At 51.1% G+C, this 26,590-nt stretch overlaps 1 protein-coding gene across 1 annotated transcript in view; it reads right to left on the reverse strand.

The window, feature by feature from the left end:
• COL27A1 (collagen type XXVII alpha 1 chain) overlaps positions 1–26,590 on the reverse strand; it is a 165,651-nt gene that overhangs the window by 72,314 nt on the left and 66,747 nt on the right. Inside the window, exons 14-24 of the mRNA XM_044439980.1 lie at positions 22,372–22,416; positions 19,723–19,776; positions 18,008–18,052; positions 14,443–14,496; positions 12,397–12,450; positions 11,294–11,347; positions 7,926–7,979; positions 7,535–7,588; positions 5,952–5,996; positions 4,174–4,227; positions 1,534–1,578 (exon numbers count right to left, since the gene is read on the reverse strand). Of these exons, the coding sequence (XP_044295915.1) occupies positions 1,534–1,578; positions 4,174–4,227; positions 5,952–5,996; positions 7,535–7,588; positions 7,926–7,979; positions 11,294–11,347; positions 12,397–12,450; positions 14,443–14,496; positions 18,008–18,052; positions 19,723–19,776; positions 22,372–22,416 (558 nt within the window). The remainder of the gene's footprint in view (positions 1–1,533; positions 1,579–4,173; positions 4,228–5,951; positions 5,997–7,534; positions 7,589–7,925; positions 7,980–11,293; positions 11,348–12,396; positions 12,451–14,442; positions 14,497–18,007; positions 18,053–19,722; positions 19,777–22,371; positions 22,417–26,590) is intronic.

The raw sequence follows: 26,590 nt of genomic DNA on the forward strand, positions 1-26,590 counted from the left end.
GCTGGTAGCCACGGAGCGCCTCCCTCGTGAATCAGCCGTCCCCACTTCCCGTGGCAGAAAATTCCATAGCTTAACTACACTTCATGTGAAGAAATACATCCTCTTATTTGTCCTCAACCTCCCACCAGTCACCTTCATGGGATGACCCTCTGGGTTCGAGTGCTGTGGGAGAGGGAGAGAAATTGCCCACACTAGGCATAATTTTAAGCGCCTCTGACCAAGCCTCCCCGACTCGCCTTTTTGCTAATCTGAACAGTCCCAGTTGCTGTAGGAAGGAGCTGCTCCAGCCCCCGGATCATTCTGCTGCCCTTCTCGGTCCTTTCTCCATCTCAGCACTGTCCTTTTCCAGGTAAGGCAACCAGAACCAAACACAGCATCCCAGGTGTGGCTGCAGGAAGGACTTGTGCGCGGGAAGCGGGATCTGGCCGCTCTGTTCGCTCCTCCACTCTGAATTGCGCCCGGCACGGAGTTGGCTGTTTTCACAGCGGCTGTGCGCTGGGCTGGCCTTTGCAGTATGTCGTCTGTCAGCACCCCAGGTTCCCGCTCTTGGCTGGTCCCTGCTAGCTCAGATCCCATCAGCCTGCACTTGCAACTGAGGTTTTGCACATTATGGGGTGGGAGGATTGGGGGATGATCTTGGGAAATGTGCACCCCTCGGGCCACGCTGGCATCAGTCCATGCGTACATTCTCCAAGTACAGCTGCACAGCATCTGAGCTCGCCCCGTCTATTTCCAGCGACAAAAGGGAACCACAGCTGTTGGCCTCCTTGTCAGCTTTTGGCATTTCCCGTCATGGACTTGGGGGACTGAATTCTGCAAAGGGCTCCTAACAGGTCTTTCAGGCCAGGATCAGAAGGCCCCCAAAATTAGAAATAACGGAATGCCTGATCACAGCATATTTTACTTTGGGGGGCAGGGGATGTTCAGGTGGGCCCCATTCCCAGGGCCTCATCCAGGCACATGGTACCCTGTACATGCATGATCCTTTTTGTAAGTCATTAAAGCTACGCAAGGAATTCACTACTCAGGCACAGCACCTAACAAGAAATTGTTTACACATCCATTAAAAGTGGGTGTCCAGAAATGTGTTTGCTAATTTAAGTTATCCGTTAAAATGCGTGCTTCTCCAAATTTTGCAATAGAGTTCTCCAACCAGGAAATGCATACAAAATGTGTGTATTAGGGGAAAGTACACACAGGTCTTTCTGAAAATCATGTTGAAGAAGTATGTTAGGGTACATGTTTGCAGAAATTATGTATACTAGCAAAAATGGTGTATGTACAACAATGCATATGGATTTTCAGGTGAATCTTTTAAAAGGTTCTCAAAGCTTAGGAGGAACTAAGCTTGAGAAAGCAAGAGAAAATAAAATTGACAGATTCATCCATCTCGAATTCCTGAGACAGCTAACCCTGAGAACTGTCTTGGGCAAACAAAACCAAACACATTCCTAGAAAAGATCAGCACATGAGGACAAAATTTCCCAGACAGAAGTGACAGAGAAAGGAGCAAAAGACACTGAATGGATTTACCTGATCGCCCACTTGTCCCGTTCGACCTGGATTCCCGGGTTCACCCTGAGTCAAGACAGAGCATGGTGCCAAAGAGTTATTATAACAGAGAATGCTATTATTCACCAAGCAGTTGTGATTTTGCAAAGTTTTTCCAACTTACTACCCTACCCTTCCAAATACGCACAACCTGCCTTGAGCCCCAATCACTGGGAATAGATGGGATATGAATAAATATAATTATATAAGTAGAAATATATCACATCTGTGAGTCAGGCTGCCATTATCCCCCTTTCACAGGGGGGAAGCTGAGGCGGTGGAATAATGTTTTGCCCAATGCTCTGTTACAGTGGTTTGTAGCTCAGCCCCCCAGAGCAGAATTCTTCATTCCCTCAGATGGATTTCCCACCCTCTCGTGTAACAAAGCCGGCATTCACGTATTTGCCCTCCGTCTGCCATGATTTCCCACTCTGTCCTCCACTGTCCACATGGGAAAGCCTTCCTCAGACTGGTACCCGCCAAATATTATAGACTCTAATTTCCATCAGGCTGGTGGGAATGGCTGACGGGCAGGTAGGATGGAAACTGTAGTCCAAGACATCTAGAGAGCACCATCTTGGGAAAGGCTCGAGATCTGTAGGTGCTCTGGGGCACAGACCTGTCCCTTTCATTCTTGGTGAAGAAATGTATCTGCAGATGGTGGTGACGGAAGACTCTCCACAGATGCTGAGTCAGGGACATTCCGGGTCTGTTTGAGAAAGGATTAACCTCAGACCGTTCCCTAATGGACTGTGGGTAGCAGAACAATTGCTAATTGGAGTACGTAAATTGCCTTTGGCTGCACACAGCCTCTTCCCACGGTCTCAGCTTTTCCAGGCAGCAGATGGGCTTCCTCCTCCTGAAATGGGTGTCCATGTCGTGTAACTAATGTTGAGGAGAAGACATTCCTTTGCAAAACGGTGGTGGCCCAATGCCAGGGGAGCCACAGCGCTGCTTGCATGCCTGGTCAGTCCCTCCCACGTGGTTTAAGGGCATCTCCTCGTGAAACATGAGCGTTTGCCCCGCAAAGCAGATGCTCCTTCTAGCGAACAAGCTACGGCTGGAACGAAAGCACCCATCCCCCAAAATATTCTCCTCCCGCGGGAGCAGGGCCTGATTTGCTAGTGATTTCCTTCAGAAGGGGAAGAATTTTCATCTGCCTTCTTTGCAGGAGAGGGAACTGGCTGCTTATCGTCCAGGCTGGCTGTGTATCATCCACCTTTTTTCTTATTCTTTAAACTTATTTTTTAAAGCTCCAGAAGAGTCTTTCCACGGTTCCCCACGATGCCTCGGGAGCAAAGACGTGTGATACGATGTGATTAGGCTCTTCAGGCATGCCAGGAAGTACCAACAGAACAGATCTGCAGAGAGAGCTTCACACCACTGGAGGTCTTTTTTGAAAAAGTAATCCCGAAAAGAGTGACGTCCCCACCTATCTTCTCAGGTAAAATGAGACAAGTAGTAACTCACTCACCCTAAAATTCCAGAGGAATTTCCTTTGCCCCCGTTCCACACACCCTTTTGGTCAAAAAAGCAGCACTCAAAATTTTGGACCCAGCTTTACAACAAGCCACAGTTTGAGCTTTCATATGTATAGGCAAGCCACGGTTTACCAAGGTGCATGTCTGTTCCCATTTCCTGCCTGCACGTAACAGCCTCCGGAGGCGACAGCTGCAATGGCAATTTGTCTATTCAGACATCATGCGGAGCCATGAATAATGCAAACCCTGGTTTATAACCCCAATTCAAACCATGGTTTCTGATTCAAATTTGCTGGTTTTCCAGTCACATTTAGAAACCAGCCGTGGTTCAATGCCATGCCTGCATTAAGCCTTACAGCATTTCAAAAGCCACACAGCTCAGCAAGCTGAACACCTTCTGGGAACTTCCAGGACTCTTGGGCACACCCCGTGCAGCAACTGCAGCCCAGCTGACACTGATGGAAACATCACAATGGAAGGGGAAACTAAGCGCACTGCAAACGAGCAAGAAAAACTGCACAGGGCGCAACAGCTCCGGCCACAGAGAAGCACCCAAAGAGCACAGCATGTCTGTAAACTGTCTGGTGTGCGGAGGGGCAAGGGGAGACATCCTGCAGATGAGCTGCCCAGGGTGGCTGTAGTTTGTCAGCTTCCAAAGTTGCATTTTTTAAAAAGTTTATAATCTCTGGGAGGAATGCTGGGGGCAAGAAGTTATGCCTTGGAACGATCCCATAGCAAGGGAGACAGCAAATGGGGTGGGGGGGCAGGGGGGCTGTTGCTGATTTCAGGCTGAGACACAGAGAAGGGTTCATGAAAAAAGGAGGCGAGAGTGTGTGTGTGTGTGGGGGGGGGGGTAGAGATTTCAAAAGAGAACTAATGCTGATTAATAATAAAACTCTGTGGTTTCCGAAACTATGCACCAGAATTCCTTCTGCCAGAGAAACCAACATGAGCAGGAATTTCCAAAGCAAAGAGCAAGAAGGAATAAAGATGGTTTGTGGAGGAGGAGGAGGAGGAGGAGGGACAACCCCCAGACTTAGAAGCAGATTGAAACCAAAGCAGTGTGCTTCCCTAAACCTCAACACTAATTTATATCTCACTGCCTTTCTTTTCAGGTAAAAGCAAAGCCTTTTCTTTTTACCTTTAAGCCCTCAGAACCTGGTTTGCCTGGAAATCCCTTCCGGCCACGTGGACCCTGAAAAATCACACACAGAGAGAAAATCTTGTTACGAGCGAGAAACAAAATGTAGGGCTAGCAAAACGTCTGGAGGTCGACGGACACATGACAGCGCTACCTGCCCTCCGGGTTCCTCAGCGGCCACGTCTGGGGGAAGATAATTTAAGACGCTCCCACTGGGAAAATGACGAAGTTCAAACTGCTCAGCAAGCACTGAGGAAAACCTTGTGATATTGAGTAGACCAAGTGCTTAGGCGACTTGGGACCTTCCAAACGTTATTGAATTGCATCTCCCGGTCAGCCCTGGACTGCACAGTCGATGGTCAGGGATGATGAGAGATATAGTCCAAAGCATCTGAAGTGTGCCAGGCTGGCTAAACACGTTTTAAACTTCCCAGGGACTGGAGTGACAGAACAAAATTCAGACAGCCTAAATCCAGCGGGAATTCTCCCATTCTCTGAGGAAGATGTATGTATTGATTAAAATAAATCGGCTCCATCGTTTTGCTCAGGCAGTCCCTCTAGGCAATTAACATTAAATCAATGATAAAATGCATAAACAGATTTTATCATCTATGACATCATTGTAAAAAGAGTACAAGACGGACAGTTCATTACCAGCCAAGAAATGAGAAGAAATAATAAAGTCGTGATCGGTCCATTGAAGGAAGAGAGGGAATCAAGTCTGGGGTGAGGAATTCCACTGAGAAGCCCACCCCCCGCCCCCGGCATACCCCCACCCTGAGATGGGATAGAAAGCATCAGTCCCCACAGGCCTTGGCCCCACCTGCCTCATGGGAGACAATGCAGAGGGCGAAACCGGGACAGCCCAGCAGCACACCAAGATGCCAAAGCTCTCCGGGTACCCAGGCAGCCCAGCACCAAAGCAATTCACTCCTCCCACACGACGCTGGAGAAGCTCTGGGGATCATTCCGTTCCTGAATTCTCATTCTCTCCCTGCTCTCTATTTCTGTCTTCCCCCAGCTCCACATCTGGAGCTGTGGAAGGATACATGCAAATGCTGTTTTCATTTGCAAAACATGCAAGAAGGCCTGAGCATAACAGCAAGCACATGCCCCCTAGAAATGTTCCCAAACCGCCAGGCGTGTGCTCACGTTCGCTTTGCACAACTTTCCCTGCTTTGACGTTGCCGAATTGGCTGATTTCTCCCGCAGGCCAAAATCCCTGCTTTAGTGTAGGGAGTAACTGGGGGATGTGCGTATGTCGGGGAAACCGTGGGCAAATTCCACATTTGATCGCTGCATCATTTCTCTGTTTGGGTAGCCTAAACTGCAGTGCAGACGGAAAGAAGAGCTGAGCACGAGATGAGTGGGAAGGTTTGGAAGACCCAAGAGAGCTGAACCTTTGTTCAGTCACCCAGCCCCGAGAGAGAGGTTTGTCCCCAACATTTGGGAGCTCCCGAGCATTGGTCTGGAGAGCCAAAAATAGTGGGACCCGAAGTCAGCAAGTTTCCCGCTCCCTTGAAGAGCGCTACTTGCTAACTAAGAAAGCAGAACGCAAGCTTTGAACCCGCTAGGTAGGTGTCGAGGTGAGTCGAAAGCACTCTGCACATGCTTAAATGCTGCTGTTTATTATTTCCCCAAATAATCTGAGCTCTCTCCCTGAAAATACATTCCAGGCACGAAGCTACAATTAAGCCCTAATCAGAGACCCGCACAGCAAAAGATCAAAACCGAAATTTCCACCTGCACCTGTCCAAAGCAACCGTAACATTTCTTACCTCTGCCCCTGGATTGCCAGGTGGTCCCACTGGCCCTTCATCACCCTGTGGGACACAGAGAGAGCACTAGGTCAGAAACTGGGCTGTTACCTGATTAAAACGGTCGATTCGATTCAAAGTGAGAGCTGCAATTAGCTCCGTGATACTTTCAAGCTGCAGGGGAATAAAATAAAGCAGCCGTCCTGCAAGGAGGTCCATCTGTTTTTTTAGATGAGGTACACAGCTTCTTTCAGGAGCCCCATCCATACAGGCCATCTTATTGAAGAAAGAGCAGTGGTCTTTTAAGGCTGCTATTGTCACTTGCCAATTTTCTAAGGACTCTGGCGCTCTGGGATGGCGTGTGGTAAGGTGTGTTGGTATCAAAAGTTTCACACAGCTGCCATGGCGGCCGTGGACAAAGAACGCTGGAAAGAGGGTGGAATAGAGCCAGAGGATTACTTTTCACTTAGAATTCCCATGCTTTTCCCCAACCATGAGGACTAGCACCTTCCCCAGCCTAGCACCTCCAGTTCTGTTAGAGTACAGCTTCCAGCTAGGATACTGGGAACCATAGTCCGGCATATCTGAAAGGCACCCGGATGGAAAAGGATGCGCTGAGAAATTATTAGGCAAAGCTAGACTTACAAGTTAGAAACTTGGTTTAGAAAGCAAAACCTGCAATGTGAGGTGGGACAAGAGGTAAAATTCTCATGACAAGAAGTAAAATTCCTGTGTGAATGTGGCTGTGGAATGGCAGAGCGCTTGCTCTGTGGAGGGATCCATTCCTGATTTCTCCAGTCAAACTACTCCTGCCCTTCAGGGGGAAATGGTGCTGGATATCTCAGAGCTGGCCTGGCCGACAGCGAACTGAATTGGGGGTCTTCAAGACCGCATTTCTGGTCTGCATTTGGCCATGAATGCAACTGAGTGACGTGGGGCCAGTCGCTTCCTCTCAGTGCACCCCACCACACAGAGTTGTTGTGAGGACAAAATGGAGCCATGCAAGACACCTTGGGATCTCACAAGAGGAAAAAGTGCAGGCTGTAATCTTAACCGTCAGTATAAGAAATGATAACAACGTCGTTATCAACGACGGTGATAACGAGATTCAACATTGCTCTGGCTCAATATCTGAGGGGGGGCAGATGGAATATTAGCAGAAGCAACATGGGGGATCTCAGAACGGTCGCTGATCCCACTGAGCCGGCTGTACGACGCTGAAGCAAAAGCAGTGGGTTCGGTGTTTGCGCTGCGTCGTCAGAACCGCCGCTTCAAACTTTCCCTTCCAGGACTGCGCTGCCCTGAACAAATCTTCTCTGATCTGGACAACCACGTCCCCTTCTGGGTGCTGCACTTTATTAAGGGACTGTGGACCGACTGGGAACCAGGTCCGAGGATGGCAACCAAAAGGGCCAAGAACAGGGACATGAGTCCAAGAGGAACCTGCAGGTGCTGAGCCTGGGGAAGAGAAGACTGAGGGGAGACAAGGCGGGGTCTTCGGTACCAGAAAGGCCACTGCAGGTGGCCGCCAAGTTCCCTTCCCATCCTGCGAGCTCCCAAAATGAGAGAAAGGGAAAGCCCCCGGAGGAGACGATGCTCCTTACCTCTTGGCCAGGTTGGCCTGTGGGACCAGGCAATCCCCGTGCGCCAGGTTTTCCCTGCAACAGAGGAGAAGGAAAAGGGGTGACCCAGCAGAGAGGCACACAGGGAAACAGAGTGAAAGCTGCTTGCCAGCCCGTGCTTCCACGGGAGCTCATCCAATGTCAATTTTGTTGCTGAAGCAGGGGGAGGGCGGAGAGGGAAAGAAAGGAAACCTACGCCAGCTCTTGGAGGCATCTCAACACAAACAAGTCCTAGAAACCAGAGGTTGGCCAGAAATGTCCCCAGGGATCTCCGGGGTTTCTTTCCCCCACCCTCTCCGCCTTTCTTTGGTTCTTTTGTTTGCACTGGCTGTGGAGAACCGAAGCAAAGGGCTGGGTTTTCGGCACCACTCACCTTAATGCCTTCCGGGCCATTTTGTCCTGGTGGGCCAATGTCGCCTGGAAATCCCTAGAAAGCATTGAAACGGAAAGGATCTGAAGGGATGAGGACCATCACACACGGCAGATGTTTTAGGAGGCAAGTCTCTGCCTGCTAGGAGAAATTCGGGGCACGGAGACATACGAATGCAGTTGTGAGCATTAGAAGCAGCAATGCCATGCCTCAGGCCCTGATGGAGCTCCATGCCCACCTGGGCAAAGGCCCACCTGAGGCCCCAACCTCGTCAGGCCTATGTCTGGCCTCAAGCCCAGATCGAGTCAGCTCTAATTGGACAGCACATGAGAACAAACTAGCAGTCAAAATAATGATGTCTTTGACTTATGTTGGCCCTGTGGACAAACACCTTTCCAAAGGCCCTATCCATGACAGCCCTGCTCAGCTCTTCCACACACAAGGCTGTGTCCTCCTTTGTGGAGTCAATCCGTTTCAGAGTTGGTCTTCCTATTTCGCTTTGCCTCGCATGACGGCTTCTCCAGTGAGTCTGCTTCCCATACTTTCCAAAGTACAACAGCCTCATGGAGCATCCCTTTTGCTTCCAGGGAAAGTTCCGGCTTGATTTGCTCTAGGACTGACTTGTTTGTCTTTCTGTCCACCCAGTGATTTCACAACGCTCTCCCATAGCACCATGATTCAAACGCATCGTTTCCTTCTTGTCAGCTTCCTTCGCTGTCCAGCTTCCATACCCCAGACCAGCGGTTGGGAATACAATGGTGTGGAAGATCCTGGCCTTGGACCTCAGGGAAACCTCCTGACACCGGATGATTTTTTCTAGCGTCCTTCTTCTTCGAATTTCTTGGCTGCAGCCACCCCTTGAGTGGATGCTTGAGCCAAGGTGTGCCGGACCGTTTTCAGTGTTGATATTAAAGCTAGGCAGCTCTTCTGCAGTTATGCTCACAGCCAAGTGTACATGTTCACATGACTCTGCAATGTTGCCTCTGTGCTTTTCTTCCTTTGCTCTTTCAATTCCAGTCTTTCTCTTCTGCAAACAGGCCAGCAGGCATATCCGTTCGTAGCATCACCACAGTTCAGGGGCTGAAGCCCCAGGACCTTTTGACTGGAAGACCTTTTTATTTACCCAATATTTTAATAGTTAAAGTAATTTTAAGAGCTGTCGTGTTATTTTACTGTTACTGTGCCTTTCCCTTTGGTTTAAATGAACTGAGCTTATTGTGTAATTTCGTTGCTGTTGTGGTCGTTTGCTCTTTGTTTTTGCATTTCTCTGTGTTTTGTATTGCTGCTATTTTACTGCTGTTGAATAGATGCTTAACTTATTGTTGTTGTACATATTATTGTGATTCCATCTTTTGCAACCTGCCCCAGAGAGCCATTTTGGCTAATGGGCTGGATAGAATTTGAATTATTAACTAATAATTATAATAATAAGTAATGTCAGTGATGACTACCCTTGACTGCTCTGCTCTTTTAAGTTTAGTTGTGACGTCACGGTGGGTGGTGTTTTCCCAGCAGCCAAATACTGCAAGGTCGGCGTGATTTTAGAAACAGGTGGATTTTGTTGTTTTGGGAAGGCTCTATCCTGTGCTGTCAATTAAGACCCAGGAAGGCCCGTTGGGCACCACTGTTACCTTTTGTGGGTGCCAGGTTAAAACTTCCAGATAATTCCAGGCCTACAGTGGGTTATTCCAAGCATGAGCAGAATCACTGAGGGTTCGCACTGATGCCTTGGCTCTTTCATTGCTGCATTTCAATTTCGTTGCTACCTGGGGTCTCCCGACTGGCTCGTCTGTAGCCCCCAGATAGCCTCCCCCTGCCTCAGCCCCCTTTTCCCACCCTGAAATTGTTTGGAAAATTCCCCAGCTTTTGTGAGAGAAATGCCTCTCCCAAGGAGGAAAAGCTTTAGGCGACAAGACGCTGTTATTTTGGCCACATCCCATTTGTTCTTTGGCTCCAATCCACTGCTGGAATGCAAGAGCTTCTCTGAAATTGAATTCACCTGTTTGGCTGAAATGATTCTACACCCCCCTAGACTAACAGGGTGACCCAAAGGTGGCTACACAAACGCATCCTGGGAAATGGGCTCATTAAACAACCAATTTGGCAACCATCTTCCCCTTTCTTCTTCCTCTGAGCTGATGCTCTGCTCATGTCAGTCCCTCTTTTCTTGCCACAACACAGCTAAGACGCATCCCTCAGACGCGCACCAGTTCCACCTGCCATGTACGTCCTTGAAAAGATAAATCAAGCCCTGACCGAGAGAAGCGAGCTTGGCATGGGGGAAGGAAAGGTGACGAAATGCGCATTAGCTGTCGCATTTGACGCTGTACACCAGCCCTGTTCCACCCACAAGCCATTCAGCTAAGGAAACAAAGAAAGACAGAGCCCAGTCCAATATTAACAAAGAGAGATTACTAAGCAATACAGCTCAACAGAGAGCTGGTCCAGGCCCAGCAAAATACCAGAACACTAATGAGGGGGAGAAAGATGCTATCAGCCAATGTGAGGAGACTTCTCCAACTATTCATGGTCGTTGAAAGAGTTTTGCAGGGCCGTCCCTAACCCAGCGCTTTCCAGATGTGCTGGTCAATGCCCCCGAGCACCCGCCAGCCACCCAGAGCTGAGCAGGGGTCCTCGGCTTTGCACATCTGGAGAGCGCCCGCTTGGGAAAGGCTGACATGAGGTGAATCCTGGGAGGGTACACCCAAAGGACACCCGAGCCTCCAGGAAGGGAAGCCCACCCGGAGGGCGTGCAGGCTGAAGCCCCCGGCCTGAATTTGGAGACGGCATCACAGCTCACAGCTGTGATGAGATCAGTCCTTCTTGCACGCGAAAGCCAAGTTGGTGGCCAAGGTCACGCCGAGCGGCAGTGAATGTGAAAGTGCCGCATTAGGCCCTTTCTCATTCTTGGATGTTGGGAAGCCCAGGAGGGTGGGGATTCTTGTTCCCCACCCCTTTGTTCTCACTTTGTTCTGTTGTCTGCCTGACCCATCACACCCCATGGACAGCACTCCTCCAGGCTCTCCTGTCCTCCACCGACCTCCCGAGTCCACCCAAGCTCACACCCTCCGCCCCAGTAACCCCATGAAGCCACCGCATCCTCCGCCATCCCCTTCTCCTTCTCCAGGGATTGTTATCACTTAGACACGTGAAATGCACACTTTGTGAACACTACCTTCCTCCATGGGGCTTCCCCACAGAATCCAAGGCTTCCACAAATAGGGCAGGTGTTCAGAAGCAAAGCATTTTCCCAAGCAACCGTTACAGCAAATGGAATGGAAGAAAGAATTGCACAGGGCAGGAGGGGGCGGAAAAATGACCAGGAAGGACAGGTCTCCAAAGGAAGCAGCAGTATTGAGCCCAGAACCTACCTCAGGACCAGGGGGTCCCGGAATTCCAATGGGGCCTTTGTCGCCGATCTTCCCCTGCAAGAAACCAAGCACACAAAAAGAAATATGGGGAGACAGGTAAGGCTGAGGTGACCCATCCATGCTGTGGCTGCATCACACTGGACTTCAGGGAAGGGCTCACTGAATTGAATATTCTGCTATACAGAAAATGAAATGACTCCCCGCACCTAGAAAGCTAGCCTGGGAGAAAGAGGGTGAGGCAGAGAGCTGCTCATTTGCTACATGCAAGGGGATTCTTCAAAAATTGCTTTTATCTGGACTGAGGGCGAACAGAAGCTCTTGTTTGGTGGGTAGATTTTAGGAGAAAGACTATTTTCTTAGCAAGAGATTAGCCCTGTCCAGCTTCCTAAAACAGACTGCAAGCATCAGATGTAAGCAGAGAATATTTTAACGGTGGCTTTTAATGTTTTGAGCTATATTTCTAATTTTTTGTCTGCTGTGCATTACTTGGACAGTCTTTCGAACGATGTGGCAGCTTATACATATCATAATAAACAAACAAATACATCCATCCATCCATTTCCAGCAATTTTCTGCAATGTCCGTGCACTCGGCCCACTCAGGCAGCTGCAATGAGCAGGAAGGAAATGCAGCGGGGGGGAAATGCTGGAGGCCCGGCCAGGTGCCTGCTCTTCTAGATCTTCATCTTTCCAGGACGAGATTGCACGGCTACAGGCGGACTCTGGGCTGGGGAAGCGAGGACTGAGCGAAGGCCGCTGGTGGCAGTAATGCAGGATACCAGATCCCCAAAGGATCACCCTGGCGTGTCCAAGGGACCGCGGGGTTTTTCCTCCTCTGACGCGGGCCGAGGGAGCGGTCCTAGCAGTATGAGGATCCGTACCCAGGCCTGCCAGCTTCCAGTCTGCCAGTCTAACAAAGGGGTGGACAGCCAGTTGTCCACTGGAGCTTTGGGCTGCGACTCTCATCGTGCCCATGGGCCATTCTGGCTGGGGTTGATGGGATCTGGAGCCCGACAGGATCTAGAGGGCCTCATGTGGCCACCTAGCTCTGGCGGAAGGTCGTGAAAGGACGCCTGGAAGGCAGAAGCGAATCTGGCTACTTACAACTGGCCCTGGCTTTCCTCGGGCACCTGGCATCCCCGGTAGGCCTTGGCTACCCTGAAAGACAGAACATGAATGGGGAGAGGATCAGCTGAATTAGGACGGGCGAGGCGGGAAACTGGACAGCGGGAGTCGCTTCGGCCATAGGTTTGCCCTGCAGCATCGGGATCCAGTGCGAGAGTGGGAATAGTTGGCCCAGCAGTATAAACGGGGGGCCAGTTCAGGGCTTAGATACATCCAGGGCTCCTTGAGTCTGAGGGCCATAGAAAGAGGCTGAGCCCAGACAGCGCAACAAGCCAGGTTGGGTTTTGCCATTGTTGCTCTGTCACGTCGACTAAACCCGGTTGCAGTCCTTCGCCATGGTAGGCTGAGTCTTTCGAAACCATGATAAGAAGCAACAGTTTGTTGCCTGGCTTGTCGGTTGTTTTGCCTGGACCCTGGATCATGGTTTCCATGGTCCTGGTATGCGGCTGAGAATCAGTCCCCTGGAGAGTGCGGCAACCTCAGGAACTGATCCAGCATCCATCTTCCAGGGGTGGACCAATGAGGAAGAGGAATGTGATACGGGCAAGGAGCAATGCACCTTGGGAATGAATTTCTGGCACAGGACTGAACAGGGATGGTGGCTACCATGATGAAGAAGAAAACACTGGATTGTCAGGGAGATTGTGGTAAAAAAAAAAAACAGTGACCACACAGGGTGGCTGGTCCTGCTGTGTGAACACCGCCACGGGGCACGTGCTTCGGAGTGTGAGGGCGCAGGTTCGATCCAGGGCATCTCCACCTGGGCAGCAGGGGACTGCATTCACAGGCACGTGCCAGGAGAGTTTGCATAAGTGGCCTTGGCAGCATAATTAGTCGACCCTAATCCAGGCAAGGCACAACTCCACAACAAGCTCACGTGAGGCCAAAGACGAATGCAAATTGTTGACACATCTGCACGTGTGCAAGCTTTCTCTGGGACTTGAGAGGCCTTTTGCCTGTCTTGGATCTGGTGAATCAAGTATGACTGAATTCGGACAACACGATATACCATAATCAGGGATTCAGTGTGGATTGTTCTTGATCTGCGGATTCTTGCAGGAACTGTGGACTGTGTTGTCTGAACCCAGCCGAGATGACAAACCATGGTGAAGAACCCACAGTTCGCAACCCAACAGCAGACGGTGGGTTCTCTTCATGGTGTTTTGTGGTTAACCAACCATGGCTTGTTCGTGTAGCTGGGTTTGGATAACACAATATCTCACATTTCCACAACAAGCCAGAGAAGCCACACTAAACTCATATCAACCTCAGGGCTCTGTGATCTGGCACAAGGCAGCATCTGTGCATCTCCAATGCAGCCGAAAAATCTATTTCTCTCCAACCCAAATCAGGACAATACCATTTCAGGCTGCAGGGGAATGGCTTTAGGTCAGAAATCTCTGCTAAAAATAGTAATTATTTGTAGTAATAATAAAACCAAAGAAGAAAAAGCACATCAGGGAGAAGGCAAGCTGAGGGCTTTCTGAAGCTGGCTTGTAAGAAAAGCAGTGCAAAACTCTCTTTCCTGGGGTTACCACCCAGTTTAAAAAAAGCTGATCTGTCTCAGTTTCTCTGTATGTATCCATGGCATTTGTGTACAAGAGCAAAAACGGTTCAAGATGCAGCAAGCCAGTTCAGTAGAAGCCAGCCTGATGCACTCTCATAGATCCACCTTCCATATGTGTGGGATGTCATCTCCCATCTCCCCCAGCTTCTGGGGTTGATGGCATCTCCGGCCCAATACATCTGGAGGGCACCAGGCTGTGAAGGCAGCTATGGATTTCTCAAGGGTCTGTTCTGTGTCTCTCCTGCCAAATACCAAACCTCTTACAAATTGTTTGCACGCAGATCGCTTTTACAAGCGCAGGGCATGAAGGAGAGTTTTATATAGTTCAAAAACTAAGAAGTGGGAAGAAGCCGTTTCAAAGGAGGGGAGCTTGGTGCAAACACCTCTTTCCAGGAAGGAAAAGAGCAGGGAGCAGGGTTATCTTTAGGCAAGTATCGATGGAAAAGAAGTCTGGTTACCTTGTCCCCTTGAAATCCATCATCTCCTGGGACACCAGGCACTCCCTGTTCGCCCTAGATAGGCATCAGCAAAGAAAGTTAGGGCAGTTGGTCATGTCAAGGGCAAAGCAGATGCCCAGGTTCATGGGAAGTGCTCAGTTTTAATGGGCTGAGGACATGTCGTTTTTGGCAGTTGTCAAGGCAGGAAGGGTGGCAAAAGATCAGGACTAGTTTGCTGAGGTAGACGGGCCTTTTCCACAACCACCCACCAAAGGCACCATCTGCCATGATGTTTATCCTGAGCCGTCTCTCCACAAATGAGTGCGAGTTCTGCAAACGAGCTTCTCTTGCTCATTTAAGTGTGGCACATGGGGAAGATGTTCCTGGTGGACGGGTTGTCCCCAAAACCTTAAATGGGGTGGAAGGGGAGGAAATACAAGGAAGAGACCATTTCCCTCAGTTCTGTCTTCCAGCATTGCCGCTAGAAGCTTTTGCTTCTGCTTTTACTCATTCACAGTTTAAACTGACATTGGAACCCTTAAGAGCAATTCAGCAGACTGGCTGGGTTCGCACAACACAACAAGCCATGGTGGGTTTTAATCCCTGTTTGTCGTGTCATCCAAACCCAGTCATAGTAGCTCAGCAGGGTAAGCATTGACCTCACAAACCATGGTAGGAAACCAAGGTTTGTTCTATGGTCTCCGCTTACCACAATTGTGTCAGAACCTGGGCAGCACAACCCATCATGGCAGAGAGCCCAGAGCACCCGCTTGGGAGAAAGACGTCTGGGGACAGCTGCTGCAGCAAAAGATTCCTCAGTGAAGCATGGCTGGGGGTGGACTTGTTGACCTCCGGGGTCCCTTCACAATCCAGGGTTCACAGACCTCCCCACAACCCCAATGCTTTTCAGCTGTGGCTGATTCACACCTTCAGGTGTGCATCCCCAGACAACACACATTCAAGCCAAGGGCAGAGGGAAAATTAAGTGTTTGGCATGCGCAATTGAACCAGTCTGACCTTCGAAAGATCCAGACACCCTTGGGAAGTTTTCAAGTGTAGGCTGAAGTGCCCGATCCTGACTAATCTTGGAAGCTAAGCAGGGTCAGGCCTGGTTGAAATCTGGATGGGGGACTTAAAGAGGTAAACTGCCCAGGGAACTTTGGCTACAGTCTGGATAGAAAATAATCACAATACAAGTGGACAAGGGAGCCCCACTTGCACAAGAACTGGCAGTAAGATTCATCTTCTGATTGATGGACTTCAAATAACAAATGGATCTATAAAACAGAACACATCATAAAGTTGCCACCCAGAGCACTGTCCAAGACTAGAAGAAAATGACAACAAAACAGAGCACCAGTAAAAACAGCCTAGACCTGCCTTCCCAAGCTTAGGAAGCTCTAGTTGCGTAGCCCAACACGGGCAGATTCCATGAAGCCCTCCTTCCTAACCTGCCGGAGTTCCACCTACTCCATGGATGGGCACCCAGTGTTTTCACAGGTGCTGGTGGACTACAATGACCATCATGCCTGCCTGGTGGGTATGCTCATTGAGGCTGGCAGGGGCTGAAATTCGAACAGCCTCTGGAGGAGGCCAGCGAAAACGAACTGGAGGTGCTCTTTGGCAGAGCAGTGAAAGCTTTCCCCCGTCTGCAGGGCTCGGTGCAGACGCGCCAAAACAATCCTTCGGAGCACTCCGAGGGGAGGGGGAAGACTTCAGTCCACGCCAGGCAGGATGTGGGATGCCCTCAAAACCCGTAATTCCGTCTCTCAGACCTTTGCAAGTCAGCAAGAAGCAGCAGATGGAACAAGTTAGGTCCAGGGAAGCGTCTCTCATACGATCTGAGTTAATAATTCAGAAAGGTTGCCGACTTTTGGCAAGCGGAGGGACAGCTAGAATCGCTGTGCCGGGGCTCCCGCGGAACCAGCACGACGGGCTGCAGATGGCTCCTCGCATGCGGCCTCCTTTCGCCTTTAAAAAGTCGGATTCCACTCTTGCTGCTTTCCCACTCGCTCTTTCAGAGCCAGCTCTGTGGATTTCTCCGGGCGGAAACCCAAGGCGTGGACCCCTGGGGTGGAAGACTCCAAGGGGCATGTGCTACAAGAGTCCCAAGCTGGAGAGGGGGTGGCCTTGGGGCACAGGCCCTCTGTGTGCTCTCAGGCACTGCCTCACTGTGGCCTGCCTGCTCGTCTTCTTAGCCAGGGCCAAATTGGCCCAAATCCAAGCAAGCCAGAAGCTGCTCCGTCCAGTCTCCCTGATGGGTCTACCATCAGGCCCCCTCAGCAGGTGCTAACTTGGGCAACCACCCCTTGTCCGAAAGAACGCGAGAATAGAAGAATACAGACAAAAGGGCAGGCACGGGTGGCAGGATGCACAGCCACGGCTGGTTTGGAGCCAAAGAACACGCCGAGGTGCTCCCCGCATTCCAGAGCACAAAAATGGAAGGAAAGAAGCGGGGAAAGGCCAGAAGGATGGAAACAGGCTCTGAAATCTCAGCCACAATTCCCCCACGCTGCCCCTTCGCCTGAGCACACGCACGGCCCGCCCTGTCCACCGACTAACGGTCCCACCAGCTGCATCACCTTCCTCTAGAGGCAAACACACAGTGCCTTCTCTCACAGCTGGCTTCACTCTGCCAGGCCATGAAGCAATTCCTGCTGCCCGTCAGAACGCCCAGGTCAGGCCGACTTGTCTGGTCCGGACAGCTGCAAGCAGCGGGCTCTCCGGATGGAACATCCACCCTGACAGAACAGCAACGCCACCCGCATTGTTCTTTTCAGGGCTGGCCTGTCACACTCTGGGCCCAGTCCATAGCACTGATGCTGACCTTGAAGGACCAAACTGGCTTCGAACCGGTTGACGCAAAGCAGCGCTTTCTTCCCTATGTCTCTGGTGGGCTCCCAAGAACACCTTTGGTACACACAACCAGTGGCAGCCACGGAAACGGCTCTCTCTGCTCGCCCAAGCGAGATCCACTGAGCATCCTCACTCTGCGTATTAAGATACCAGGCATTTCCCATTGAAAACTGCCTTCACGTTCAACATCGTTTTACCTTGATACTGTTACTTTACTGTTGTACTGGCTGGGTCATGTTGTTGTTTGGGGATGGAAGTTACAAGGGTAACTCTTCCTTTGAGCATTTGCCAGTGGGGATGTAGACAAATCGCCTTAGGAAGAAGTTCCGTAAGCGCGTTCCACAGCTGAAAAGCAGAATTTCCAGGGGGGAGAGGAAAGGACACGTGGGCAAGGTGTGGGAGGCCAAGTTCTGCTTACGGAGCAAAGCCCAAGGGAGCAAACTCAGGAAAACTAACTCAGGACAGAGAAAAAGTTGGTTCATGTGAATTTCAGGCTTCCTCGTTGTGCAGGGAGAACGTGCTTTTGCCACCAAAGAGCCCAGGCCATGATGCGTGGTAGAAATGCGACACGTCCATCACGGGAGAGAAACACAGGGGCTGAGGCTGGTGCTGAGTTCGGGGCAGGGGACACAAAGCAGGGTCATCCAATGGGGACAGAGCACACAGAGTGAAGAGACCGGTTGGCATGCAAAGAAATAAGAACAGTGCAATAAGGGAATATTCAGATCACCTTATCACCTTTCAGTCCATGTTCTCCAGGATTTCCCATCAGCCCCTAACAGAGAGAGAGAGAGAAATCAGAGCAAACTTCTTACTAGCTGCATGCCCGTCTTTCCAGCAACCGTAACAACAAAACCAGGAACCTCAGCAAAATGTTGCCAGCCACACCCTCCTCTCTAAGACTCCATTCCGTCTCCCCTCCGACACTGTTTGCCACCATTCAAGGGCCACTGAACACACTCAGTCCTTCCTGGACTGTTTATTCTATTTATATCCCATCCTTCTTCCTTTCTGAAGAACTCAAGGCGAGTTCCATAATTCTCCTGCTCCTTTCATTCTTATTCTCACAGCAACCCTGCGAGGTAGGTTGGGCTGAGAGTCTGGGAGGGACCCAAAAGCACCCAGTTGGCTCCACGGCTGAGTGGGGACTAGAACACAGACTGGCTGAGTTGGGCCCAGTCCCACCACCCCACCCTGGCTCTTTACTTCATGAGCGACCTTCCCAAAAAGTAGAGTGAAAATCTAAAGCTGCAACGGTGAGTCAGCTAATTGGGTTATGAGCGCTAACCCATTGATGGTGCATGGGTGCTGGATTTGGAGGTTTCTGAGCACCCAATGTGGAGCAAAGAGGAGAAATGGAGATGACCCCCAGCAGAAAATGCTCCCCCCCCCCTTTCCAGGAACTGTTGCTTGAGGAATCTGCAGTGATGTACATCTAGGCACACCCATCAGCCAGTCAACCTGAAGTCAACAGGTGCTCCTCTAAGATTGACTTGTTACTGGGATGTCTCCTTTCTGAGCTTTGCACATGGAAAGTCACGGGTCCAAGACAGCATTTCCAGTTAAAAAGGGGTTTGGGTGGCGACCGATGCTTCCTTCCAGGCATTTCCTGGGAGAGGTGCTTCTGTGCAGAACCGTCGGTGCTGGGAGGAATGGCCAGAGCTCTCCAACTCCAACCACGGCACCACCAAGCGATGCTGGGAAAGGATCTGACAAAGCCCAGAGAGACGGGCCACTGGTCTGTCCAGGCATCGCTACTGGATTAGGTGAATCAACGCAATTCGAGGTAAAACAGCTACCTATATTTGCCTTCTCTTATTGCATATTGTTACTGCACGCTACTAAACATGTATATGCATTAACTGCTGTTGTTGTTATTGTTGTATAGTGCTATGCATTCGTGGGGTTATTTGTTTCATCGTTGCTATTCAATATTTATACTTTGCCCTCACTGTTCTTTTCCTGCAATCTGCTCAGAGAGCCCGTTGGAATGTAAGTCAAATAAATAAAAAATATGGCCCTTTCCTGAGATTCTTGAGGACTAGAACCTCTTTTTTTTAAGATGGACAATAACTGTGTTGTAGAACCCAGGTTTTTCATGCCAAGGGTCCAGGGTTCGATTGCTGGCATCTCCAGGTCGTCCTGGTGAAGGCCTCCAACTACATCCCTGGAGAGTTGTGGCTAAGGCGGTACAGACTGGTGCTGCCAAACCTCAGGGCCGAATCCAGGCTTCGGGCTTCCCAGAGGACTGTGCCTCCGAAGCCCTTTCTTTCCTCAGACCTGCTACTTGCTTGGCGGGAGGCACATGCTTCTGGCGGCTGAAGCATCAACAGCCAGAGATCTAAAGTCCTCCCACCCAGCCGAACCGAAGAGGAAAACCGACACATGCAGAGCGCACGTTCTGAACTGCCAGGCCGAAGCCCCACCTTGAATCTTGGCGCTCACCTTTAATCCTTTTGGTCCTGGAAAACCTAGCGGTCCAACAGCGCCCATATCACCCTGGAAAGAGAGAGGAAGTGCAAGAGAAGGTAACTTGAGGATGGGAAGCGGATGAGGCAGCTGACTTTCTCAGAAAGCTCTCGAAGCCTGTTAGTCTACTGTTGCTGCTTGGCCATTAGTTGGGGAAGGGAACAAAGAAATCCTATAAACATAACAAGGAAATAAAGTCGCAGAGTTATGTAGGCTCGTGTTTTCCATAACTGATCCCCTATTTTGGGCCTGTTCATTTTAGGAGACAAACCCTAAAACGATCCTTCACCAGATGATCCTAACTTGTGAGAGCAGGGGAGGGGATAACAGAGGAGCTGTCAAAAATAACCATTCCATTGGGAAACCCTGGGAACCTGGAACAATGTGTTTTAGCCAGATGTCTGCATGCACTGGAGTATTTGATCTTTTGCAACATTAAGAGTAACTGCTTGTTTGCTGACTAGGGATGGATGTAACTGTCAGCTTCAATTCTACTCTGTTTCCCACCCACTCCTCGTTAAGTTTGTTCTCTCCAGTTTCTACGTCAGTTCGAAGATGTGTGTGGCAATGCGAATGGATTTCCATGTGCATTTCTCCTAATCAACACCATTCAGCTCTCTGGGGCTGGCTGGATGGCCACATGTCCTCTGCTCACGTTGCAGTGGCCCTCCAAGTTTTGCATGATTTCTACCCTAGTGTAAGAGGTTCAGAGTGCTCCTGAAAGGCTGAACTTCTGGCAGCAAGCGCTTTAAAATGAACCAGGCCTGTAGCTTGGCTGCGTTTCCACAGCTTTTGGCTTTGCCCCCCTTTGCATCTGAGTCCACCCATCACTGCAAGGTTGTCCTGGAGACGGACCGCAGCCCCCTCAGGCCAAGACTGGTTCAACATCTCAGCTTTCAAGTCAGCCTTCCCACCTTGGTGGCTCCTACAGATTTGGGACCTCACCTGCCTTCTGGAGGCACCAGACGGAGGAAACGGCTTTAAGGGATGCCCACTGGATCTGTTGTGCTCCATGGATGGGGGGACATGGTGTTTACTTTGCCTCGGGATAAGAGCTTACCAAAATCACAAGTCCTGGCATGAACAGGAAGGAGTTGTTGGAACATTTGCTTTTCAAATTGAACTGAAGTGGGATGGTGAGTCGTGGTGTCCTGCCACAGCAGGGGGTTGGACTCGATGGCCTTCATGGCCCCTTCCAACTCCACTGTTCTGTGATTCTATGAAATGTGGAGTAAGGTCTTCAAGTAAGGTCTTCTGAGTAAGGTCTTCAAAGAACCTAGTTCTTTTTTTAAGTCACTTTTAATCCTGGAATATTCAACCCTATTTATGCTGTTCAGCCGGGGTTGTCCCCGTCTTCTTTACAATGGGCTCTTGGTCTTTAGTTGACCCCTGCCAGTCATATACAGCACCTTCTCCAAGCTGCACCCAGGGAATTTGGCCACAGTGAATGGTCTATTGCTAAGTTCAGTCTGCTGTTTATTTACATGTTTCTTCATAAACAGGATGGAAAGGCATTCAGACGTAGGAGGAAGCAAGACATAACAGAGTCATCCACTCCTTCAAGTTGGAAGCAACCCAAGTTTTCCTCCCTTGGCTTCCTTCCACCTCAAGAACTTAATTTTGAAGAGGAGAGGGAGAACCCTTTGGAGTGAGTCAGAAATCCTGGCTGAGCTTCAAATCACCCAGAGGTCATCCAACCTTCTGCCCTGGGCCCATGAGGTCATCCTGGTCCTTTTCTCCATCTCAAACATCCTGCTGCTTCAGCTTCACTGGAAGGCTTCAAGTTTGACTGTTACGAGGCAGGCGGGAAAATGTTGCTCTCTCCACATCACAGAGGCACCTCCTCATCTTTTCTTTCAAACAGAAAGTCCCACCTTTGGCTGCCTTTTCCTTCCTTGTTTGAGACCCTTGGTCCTTTTCGAATAGCAGATCATGGCTCTTCCATCCTGCAGGACTCGGGCCTGGGGGCTGCACCCTGGCCCCTCGGAAACCCCTGAACTCAAAAGTGCCCAAAGGGTTTTTAGGTCCTGCTTCACCTGCACAGGGATGCGGGAGAAATTCTCCAACCTTCTGTATTTGCACTTTATTTTCATTTCATTATTTTCAGCCAGTCTAGCAGGGGCACTTTGGAGAAGGAAGATGGAGGTGACTCCAAATAGCTCCTATCACAGCCTCATCCATCTTCTCCTCTCTCCAATTTCAGAAGTGGTGCTTGCCCAGGGGTCACAGGGCTGCTGCCTCCCAGTGTGACACCAGTTCTCACACTTCCACCCCATGCAAGAAAAGACATGTGGATCTTGGTAAGTTCTTACACACCGGACAAAATTCTCCGCCCTCTTCACCAGAGAGGGTCTGGTTGTGCCATCCGCCAGTCTTTAAAAGCACAGGCCACGCTTTGCTCTCCGGCGACAGAAGGGCGATTCTGCAATGCTTTTCTGCAGTTCTGGAGTGTTTCCACGTCCCGCTTCCCCACCCCCCACCCCCTTTGCGTGTCCCTCCCGGACGCAGGGGCTAAAGCAACACAAGCCCTCCTGTGTGTGGTTAGAGCAGCGCCTTGGAAAGCATTCAGCACCTCCAAGAGCTCGAGCCCAAGATGAACCGCCTGCCCGACTTCTCCGTACTTACGATGAGCCCGTGAACTCCAGGAGGACCCAACGCTCCCATGTCCCCCTGAAAGGGAAAGAAAGACCAACACGGTTAGGGGGGGCTCTCTGCTGACCAATGGAGGGGGCTTGGAAAGCGAGGGCTCGAGGCGAAGGGGCGAGCGAGCGCCACCCCGCCCTCGCCGGGCAATTCAGCATGTCCACCTTCGACGAGCGAGCGAATGGAACGGAGCAGGAGCTCCTCACAGGGACACAAAGCTGCAGTTCTTCTCCACGAGCGAGGCCGGCTTCCCTTCCCAGGAAGCGGCGGGGGGAAGAAGGAGACCTCTGTGCGGCCTGGAGAGGGAGCGGAAGCAGCGGGAGGGAGCAGACAGGCAAGAAAGCAGCGGGTCGGGTGGGGTGAGGGGAGGGGAGAAGTGCACCAATCCTTTTCTTTTTCCCCTCCGTTGTGCGCAGCCGAGCAGCCCGGCATGAAGCGTTCATCCCATGCCTCTCCAAACGGAATGGCCGCCGGCCTTTTCCATGGCACTGTGCTCCAACCCAGCCGAAAACCCAGCGGGCAGCAGGGGCTTCGGCGTCAGAGGACTCCCTCCGAGGGGTGCTTGGAGGAGGGCTCCGAGGCAGAAGGCCTTCTCGGGGTGGCCTCTCGGTGACGGGATGGTCGCCCCCTGAGACGCATCTGGTGCTGAGCAACGCTTGAGAGTGTGAGGGTTTTCCTAACATCGTTCTCTTCGCATGGAATCTGGGTGACTTTTGCACATTCCTACAGCCTAAATGCAGGGCTGATTCAGCCGACAAGGGGAAATTGAGAAGGGGAAGTCAAAAGCAGAGCAAGCCGAGCACAAGGATGCGTCGGGCAATTTGTGGGCACTTTTGGCAGGAAGGCACTTGTCCTCGCAACCACACTTGGGACTCTGATCGGGGTTTGTAGACACGCTTTGAGAATAAAAACCAGCTTCTTAGCCATGCCTACCTGGCAGCAACGCTGTCAACTTCTTGGCAGAAGTTCAGACCTGCCCCCACCCCCAGGCTTGTGAGAGCAGTAACATTTTGCACAGGTCTTCATGGCTAGAGTCATTCCATGTTGTTCTAGTTAAATTATTTTACATTGTGTCGCTATATTGTATTTTAAGGGTTTTAATCTCCCCCGACGGTCCAGGGAGTTTTGGCTACTTCTGCCTCACTGCCGAGATGGATCGCGTAACTACCCTCACCCACGAGAGGGTGGTAGCTTCTGCCGGGCAATAAAACGGCCAGATGTGGCTTGAGAGCAAACTAGCTTTGACCTGTCCTGCCCTTGACTGCCAAATGGAGCCACCGTTATGGATACCCTACAGAACTGCATGAAACAACAGCTGCAGAAATGCAGCTTACAGGAATGATGGGGGGGCGGGGGGCAAAATAGACCCAGGGAGTCCTCCACGAAATTCCCGGTGCTGAAATAAATGTTTCAGAGGAGCACATCCAATCATTGTGCCTCTAACTAAGGCATCCTCTTGCGCGCAGCCTCACGGCGTATTAAGCTCCGGGAGAGCTGTGTGAAAACTGAGGGGGCGGCCACAGAACTCTCTTTTATCAAAAGGGTGGGAAATAAAATCCAGTTCCCAAAGCAATTCCCATGATCCTGACAGAGAGCGAGAGAGAGAGAGAGCAAGCGAGCATGCAAGGATATCACGAACCGTGCACTTTCAGCGACCAAGAAAGGCGCAAGAGCCCGCAGTGACATTCAACCTCTGGAATGGAGTTGCCGGACAGAAACTTGAAATGCCACTGTGCTTTTGGTATACATTCCTGCCGGCAAGCTCAGAATCTGTTCCGTGCATGTCCCTTGCCGAAATTTGCTCTGTCTGTGACTCTTTCTTGGACCTCGCCAAGCTTTTCTTCAGGTGAATGGAGGCATTCCATTTCCATTCCGCACGCTACGGGCCGTGAAGTGGGGGCGAGCGGACATATTAACACAAACAGTTTGCTCTGCTGGAGAATTAATATCACAGGAGGTTGGATTCCAAGTTATCCCAGAAAAGGCTGCCAAAGAAGGTGGCCTAAACTCCTTGTTGAGTTAATTATTTTGGAAGAGTTCGAGGTGAACAACCGAAGAGCAAACTTGGAAAACAGGTGATTGGATGGAGACGCTCCAAAAGCCTGGGATGCTTTACTGACAAGATGCTAAATGGTCCATCTGGAACAGCTTAGCATCAACTCCCTTTACCTATTTAAAGTCCTAATAGTATTTAACCTCCTATAAAATAAACCACTCTCATGTTTAACCCAGGACAAAAGTTGGCAGGTTGGACAACCATACAGTGACTACTTCCATATGTTCTAGGACTGTGTGAAAAGCAATGACATTCTGCTCTTTGTTATTCTGCCTCAAGCAAAGTATGGAGCTAAACCTGGAAGGCCAACACAGTGTCCCTTGAGGACATCTTGCCACGGATTCCTGGAGCCAGCCCGTTGCAGGAGCTGTCAGGTTTAGAAGCAAGAAGCCCTTGTCCCATGCGGCAAGCCAGGAGCAATGCACCGTGGGACACGACCCTGGACGGGGTGGGACTCAGCCACCCATTGGCCATCTGGAACAGGAAGGGACTATTACAGTTTCCTCTTCACGCTGGAAGATCGCCAAGACTTTTCCTCAGCTCTTTTTTCTCTGACTCACTCTGACCCTTCGCTTTGTCCTCTGCCTCCACCTCCCCACTGGACACTTCCATTCTGACCTCCCTCATAATTTCCGTTTCCATCAACCCTCGGCTACTCAAGCCAAGCACACTTGTCTGCAAATTGCCCTGGAAGCAATTCAGCTGGACGGTGCTTATTTAGGAGGAAGGCAAGAGGAGGAAAGGAGGGGGCGTACCCATGAGGATGCCCAGGGAGCGTCTCCTTCGCAAACCGAACCACACAGGAAATACGGCACGTGGTGCCAGGCAGGCCCCGGCACAAGACGCACGCGCAGGTGTTGGGTGGGGACCAAAGGATCTTCCTGCGCCGAAGTGTGGCAAACCGAATCTTTGCAACCTGGGAGAAGGGGAAGGCCCCCAAGCATCCCTGGGTGTCTCAACAGAGCAGGCCAAGGCAGGGCCAGCCCTACCAAGAGGCGGAGTGAAGCCGTCGCCTCGGGTGGAGATGGGGACCAGGGCCAGAAGTTCTGCCCTGTCCACATTCAGCTGTCCTGCTGCACCACGTTCCACGCATGGCCCCACAGTAGGATCCCACAGCCAGCCCAGTTGGCGTCTGCAGTGGAATAGGGGTGGGTGCCATTTACTCCCTGGACTCAGGCAACAGAAGGTTTGGGGCTGGCCTGTCCACCAGGAGATCGGGCTTGCTTCTTCATGCTGCCATCTGGGGATCTTGGGGTCTTTTCTGCCTCGTCCTGCTCCTTCTTGCTGGGCTTTGGCCACCTCTAATGGGATCGGCTGCAGCTAGGTGTGTGTGGAGGAGGATCCCAAGGCCGGCAGACTTGACCACGGACAAGCAGCAGGATCGGGCTGTCCAGGGGCCAAAGGAAGGGGAAGAGCCAGAGACAGGCAGTTGCGTCAGCCTCAAAGCAGTAGCAAAAGCTGTTCAGGCGGGAGGAGGTGACCGGGCAATGGCGGGCAAGGGTCCCGATCCGAAGGAGTGGCTAGCAGCAGGAGGGTAAGGTAAGCATAGCACACAGGTGAACAGGCAGCCGCCCATGCTGAAAAGCTGGCTTGGCTGCAACACTTTACAGGGCCTGGCATGTCCCCTTGGCTGAAGGACACCAACCAGCAGGACTGAAGCAGGGCCATCAATGGGTTCCATGCAGATTCCATGAAGGCGCCTGAAGTCCAGAATGCTGGTGGCACAAGAGGGAAGGTGCTGGCCACTGAAGAACAGAAGAACCTACACCTGAAGCACCATCTCTGTCATGCAGGACTATATCCCTCTTCCGGAACCGGCATGCCCTACCTCTCTTCACCTTTACCCTCTGCTGCTCTCTCAGCACCTCGCCTCGCCTTTCTACTGCTTCTTTCGCTGCTTCTTGGAATCCCAGACCTGCCTGATTGGCACATGCAGGGATCTCCTACCATGGGGAGATGGGGGGAAATCGACATGGTGGTACGCTCTAGGCGCATTTTGTCTGAAAGCTGCAGTGGTGGCTTTTGATGATACACCCAGTCTCACCAGACCCTTGTGTCAGGGTTAGCCTTTGCTGTTGCTTAGTCGCAAAGTCATGCCCGACCCATCATGACCCCATGGACAACCTTCCTCCAGGCTCTCCTGTC

The sequence above is a fragment of the Varanus komodoensis genome, unplaced genomic scaffold, assembly GCF_004798865.1.
Source record: "Varanus komodoensis strain SLA01 unplaced genomic scaffold, ASM479886v1 scaffold36, whole genome shotgun sequence".
Taxonomy (NCBI): domain Eukaryota; kingdom Metazoa; phylum Chordata; class Lepidosauria; order Squamata; family Varanidae; genus Varanus; species Varanus komodoensis.